Source organism: Pavona decussata, unplaced genomic scaffold, assembly GCF_977016875.1.
Source record: "Pavona decussata unplaced genomic scaffold, jaPavDecu1.1 SCAFFOLD_602, whole genome shotgun sequence".
Classification (NCBI taxonomy): Eukaryota; Metazoa; Cnidaria; class Anthozoa; order Scleractinia; family Agariciidae; genus Pavona; species Pavona decussata.
The window spans coordinates 2936054-2942055 of NW_028145860.1; the positions used below are offsets into that span (position 1 = coordinate 2936054).

General features: G+C 42.5%; 1 protein-coding gene across 1 annotated transcript; it reads right to left on the reverse strand.

Annotated features, from left to right (window-relative positions):
- Positions 1-2576: 2576 nt before the first annotated feature.
- LOC146449390 (uncharacterized) lies at positions 2577-3947 on the reverse strand. The gene has a single exon (XM_085101914.1). The coding sequence runs from the start codon at positions 3945-3947 to the stop codon at positions 3174-3176; it is 774 nt and encodes a 257-aa protein (XP_084958040.1). The 3' UTR covers positions 2577-3173.
- Between the last annotated feature and the right edge of the window lie 2055 nt (positions 3948-6002).

A 6002-nucleotide genomic window follows, 5' to 3' on the forward strand; every position in this document is an offset into this window, starting at 1 on the left:
CCCTAACCCCCAAACGTAAGAAAACTTACCACCAAACGTCAGAATGACTAAACGCCAAACGTAAGAAAACTGCACCCCCAAACGTAAGAATCCCTAACTCCCAAAGGTAGGAATGACTAACCCCCAAACGTAAGAATCCCTAACCCCCAAAACGTGAGAAAACTAACCCCCAAACCTAAGAATGACTAACCCCCAAACGTAAGAAAACTAATCCGCAAACGTAAGAATCCATAACCCCCAAACGTAAAAATAACTAACCCCTAAACGTAAGAATGACTTATCCCCAAACCTAATAATGGCTAACCCCCAACCGTAACAAAACTAAACCCAAACGTAAGAATGACTAACCCCAAAACGTAAGAATACTAACCCCCAAACGTAAGCATTACTAACCCCCAAACGTAAGAAAACTAACCCCCAAATGTAACAATAACTAACCCCCAAACGTAAGAATCCGTAACCCTCAAACGTAATAAAAGTAACCCCCCAAAGGTAAGATTGACTTACCCCCAAATGTAAGAAAACTAACCCCCAAACGTAAGAATTACTAAGCCCCAAAGGTAAAAATGACCAACCCCCAAACACAAGAATCCTTAACCCCCAAGCGTAAGAGTCCCTAACCCCCAAACGTAAGAATGACCAACCCCCAAACGTAAGAAAACTAACCCCCAAACGTTAGAATCCTTAACCCCCAAACATAAGAATAATTAAACCCCCAAACGTAGGAAAACTAACCCCCAAACGTAAGAATCCCTAACCCCCAAACCTAATAATGACTAACCCCCCAACCGTAAAAAAACTAAACGTAAGAATGACTAACCCCAAAACGTAAGAATACTAACCCCCAAACGTAAGCATTACTAACCCCCAAACGTAAGAAAACTAACCCCCAAATGTAACAATAACTAACCCCCAAACGTAAGAATCCGTAACCCTCAAACGTAATAAAACTAACCCCCCAAAGGTAAGATTGACTTACCCCCAAATGTAAGAAAACTAACCCCCAAACGTAAGAATTACTAAGCCCCAAAGGTAAAAATGACCAACCCCCAAACACAAGAATCCTTAACCCCCAAACGTAAGAGTCCCTAACCCCCAAACGTAAGAATGACCAACCCCCAAACGTAAGAAAACTAACCCCCAAACGTAAGAATTACTAAGCCCCAAAGGTAAAAATGACCAACCCCCAAACACAAGAATCCTTAACCCCCAAACGTAAGAGTCCCTAACCCCCAAACGTAAGAATGACCAACCCCCAAACGTAAGAAAACTAACCCCCAAACGTTAGAATCCTTAACCCCCAAACATAAGAATGATTAAACCCCCAAAGGTAGGAAAACTAACCCCCAAACGTAAGAATCCCTAACCCCCAAATGTGAGAATGACTAACCCTCAAACGTAAGAAAACTAACCCCCAAATGTAAGAATGACTAACCTTCAAACGTAAGAATACTAACCCCTAAACGTAAGAATGACTAATCCCCAAACGTAAGAAAACTAACTCCCAAACGTAAGAATCTGTAACCCCCAAACGTAAGAATCCGTAACCCCCAAACGTAACAACACTAACCCCCAAACGTAAGAAAACTAATCCCCAAACGTAAGAATCCGTAACCCTTAAACGTAAGAAAACTAACCCCCAAGGGAGGAATGACTAACCCCCAAACGTAAGAATACTAACCCCCAAACGTAAGCATCCTTAACCTCCAAACGTAAGAAAACTAACCCGCAAACGTAAGAATAACTAACACCCAAACGTAAGAATACTAACTTTCAAACGTAAGAATGACTAACCCCCAAACGTAAGAAAAGTAACCCCCAAAATGTAAGAATGACTAACCCCCAAACGTAATAAAACTAACCCCCAAACGTAAGAATGACTAACCCCCAATCGTAAGAAAAGTAACTCCTAAACGTAAGAATCTTTAACCACCAAACGTAAGAAAACTAACCCCCAAACGTAAGAATAACTAACCCCCAAACGTAAGAAAACTAACCCCCAAATGTAAGAATGACTAACCCTTAAACGTAAGAAAACTAACCCCCAAATGTAAGAATGACTAACCCCCAAACGTAAGAATCCTTAACCCCCAAACGTAAGAAAACTAACCCCCAAACGTAAGAATCCCTAACCCCCAATTGTAAGAATACTAACCCCCAAACGTAAGAATGACTAACCCCCAAACGTAAGAATACTAACCCCCAAACGTGAGAAAACTAACCCCCAAACGGAAGAATGATTAACCCCCAAACGTAAGAATCTGTAACCCATAAACGTAATAAAACTAACCCCTTAAAGGTAAGAATGACTAACCCCGAAACGTAAGAATACTTGAACCCCTAAACGTAAGAATGATTAACCCCCAAACGTAAGAATCCGTAACCCATAAACGTAAGAAAACTAACTCGCAAATGTAAGAATGACTAACCCCCAAACGTAAGAATCCGTAACCCATAAACGTAAGAAAACTAACTCGCAAATGTAAGAAAACTAACACCCAAACGTAAGAATCCCTAACCCCCAAACTGTGATCTGAGGAAAATGGTCCGTTGAAAGGAACATTTCTCTTGCAAAATCCGTCTTGATAGTAAGTTCATTTTAAACTTTTAAGCTAAACACTGGAAGTCACAACATTTTGAGGAAGTGATGAGTGAGGCTGGTGACGATTAAATGCCGGCTACCATTGAACATGAATTAATATCATGAGACTACAAACAATAGATTTCTCAGTTTACATATTAAAGTTCTAGACTGGGTAGGCGAGCTTTCAGTGTGTCTAAGTTTACGTTAAGTTTTAATTAATAATTTCTCAGTAGCAATAACTAAAATCGTCGCTAGGTTAAATGATTTCATGTTTAGTATGCCACATCATAGAAACGTATACAACAAGATTATTAGAATACTGGATAGAACAAATTAATTACATGTATAGGGTATTGAACAGGAAGTCAATATCCAGAGACTACAAACGAAGTATTTCTTCACAAATAATTGAAGTTTCACAGGCAAGCGAGGTTTAACTGCGCCTAGTCTTAACTGTTTCTCAGTAACAATAAAGCGTCGCTAGCCTCTAAGGCCCCGTCCACACACTTATCCGTTATTTTTGGTTTTTTTTTTTTTTTTTTTCATGTATCAACTTCTACTGTCTGTTTAAATCTTTGCTAACATTGTTCTAAACATTAAGTTCTTTTACATCAGCTTCTAGACCTGTCTCAGTCTCTGGTTGCTCTGGGCTAAACATTTGTTCGATCTCATTCAAAGCGTGATGGTAGTTGATACGCAAAATTGCATTTCTCCTAACCTCAGGTTCGCCGGTGAAGCAGTGAAATTTCTTACCTACTGTAAACACCTCTTCGAAAGTGCACTGATTCGTTTCCATTAATTTCACGAGGCTTGTAATTGCACTGGCGATTGGTAGTTCGTCCAACTTCTTCCTTTCAGTGCCGGAGTCATCAGTCACAAGTCGTCGCCCAATCTCAAACAGCAAAAGCATGTAGGCATCTCTGGTTACCTCGGGGACGTTGAAAATCTCTGAATTGTTCGCAAAGACACGCTTGATGTCTTGGGCGAACAAACAAGTATCATTTTCATACTCCTCGTTTAGATTTTTGGACAGCTGATTGTACTTCAGTGACATACCGGTAGTGATATTAGTTACCATCCCATTACCAGGTTGGTCTGATGTCGGATTTGCTTTCAGTTGAAAACTGGTAGTCTTCGCCTTGTTGGTCGCTGCACTGGTGTCCTTGATCTCTAAAGTGAAAGTTGAATCCTTAGTGTACTTTTCTTTATCATTGACAATGGATTTCAGCATTTTGATAACGCTCTTAGCATCGCGTCCAGTAATGTCAAACCCATCTTCCGAAACTTCCACAGTGTCTAAATTCTGAACAAACGTGTTGGAAGCGTTAACCTGCGAATTATAATTTCCTATGTCCTCAGCCATAATGATATTTTCTTCCGCATGATTATTCATATTTATAGACGCTTACGTGGACTTGCCTCGTCACGCTCTTTTCTAAGCACAAAAAAGTAAGGGCCTGTGGCGACCGAGTATCAACCCTAATTTAATCACAGGCGGCCCAAGCCCAAGCTGTGAGCGATGATCGCCTTGGTCACGGTGCAGACGTAAGAATTGTATGGGAATATTTACGATCGAGCTTGGGAGGTATAAATACTGGAAAGTTCTTAATAAAAATGACATACTTTGCTTCTACGGTGTATTGCCTATTGTCTGTGCTAGACAATAGGCAATACACCTTAGAAGCAAGGTATGTCATTACTTTCCTGTATTTGTATAGCCGGACTGCAAGCAGTCCCTTTCTGGATAGTCGAGAGGTCGCGCGAAATAGCCGAGCGCGAAAAAAAAACTAGTTATTTTTCCTCCCTCCAGTCCCGCTGCGCTATGAGCACATTATCTCGACTAACCAGAAAGGGGCTGCTTTGCAGTAAAAAAGTCTTGGTACCTCTCAAGCCCAATCGTAAATATTCGCATACAAACTCTTATATTTGCGCTGATGATGATCATCGCTCACAGCTTGAGCTTGGGCCGCTTGTGCCCTAATCAGTCGAGTCTCTACGAAACAGCAAACTCGCTAGTAGATTCACTGATTTTTTTTCTCACTGGCAGTATCAGTTACTCAAATAACAAGGAGAAAGTTACTCAAATAACGTCAGTTACTCAAATAACAAGGAGAAAGGGATGGCGCTACAGTAGTTTCGTCGACGTACTCAACAAAGAACCTGTTCTCGATTAATCGCTTCCTGGCCTGCCCTCGCTCTCTCCCCTTACTCTGATTGTTTCTTTTCCTGGTATGCCTTCCTCCGGTAGATTTCAAAAATCCTGTGTTGTAATGAAGACTAGGACCTATTTCAGCACTATTACCACTGGGCAAGCCAATTTCGTTTTCGAACAGTAGTGCTATTCAACTTTGTAAACCCGAGAATACTTAATTAGTGCTAGTTTGAAGGCCAGCTCATTGGTCGTGGCTCTAAGGACACTAACCTGTGAACAGGCTCCGAGTGGGGTACAGAGCGAAAAGAAAAATCGGCTAACCGGACGAGCGGAGCGCGTTGCCCCCTCTCAGAGGTCGACTTTTATATTCGCTCTATACCCCACTTCGGAGCCTGTTCACAGGCTAAAATGACACTGCTGTTATCTACCAACTAAAAAACACCGTCGCACATACGGAAACCAGGATGTCCTGAGTGCGAGCACAGTAAAGTTTTACTGTAGAAGGGTAGCCTGTTTTAAGCTGACTTAATTGGAACGAGAAACTGGAATAGATAACAGTTTGAAGCGAGTCCCACTGTCCTGGGCCATTAAAAGGGATATTAGCAGTTAGGGCGCCTGGTTAGCTTGACGCACATGCAGCGTGTCTTCAAATCTTCCGCTAGCGGCATACGCGGACTTGCGCCATCATCTATCTTTTACAGTACGATACGATCCGGCCAAAAAGATGCAGTCTTCTCTCTGATGGTGCTGGAGGTGCCGGTTATGGTGACTCGTCTTTTCAACGAACCACCTCACGCACCAATTGAACGCAAGCCGGTTACGGTAAATTCTGAATCGCTCTGAAAATCCCGTTGGTTCCTCCTGATCGTATAGTCGGAAACCCAACCTTCTTTTCTCTAAATTATGGTCACAGTGGTAAGGGTGGGTGGCCATCTGGTTTCCTTCCAATGTGGCTCAAACCCCCTCGCACACACACTGGACGTTTCGTACTCTCGCTTACGACCATGTTTTATTGCATCTTTTGTTTTTGTTTTATTCCTTTGACTCCAGAACTTGACTGCCAACTGCCCTGGAAGCCAAATCAGTTTGATTGCATGGAGGGGGAAAGTGTAACGGGTTTTTGAACCAGGGTAGGGAGGGATGGGGTTTTCGCGTGGGTGAAGAGAGAGGCCTTTCTCCTGCTCCCCCGCTAGCCTGCGAACAAGCACTCGGGGAAGAGGAGGGGCGGGGAGGGGAGAAGAAGCCCAAGAGAGTCAGCTTGCTCGC

What these genes read in the sequence shown, in the direction of transcription:
- LOC146449390 (XM_085101914.1), bottom strand. Translation starts at nt 3,947, where the DNA reads ATGGCTGAGGACATAGGAAATTATAATTCGCAGGTTAACGCTTCCAAC.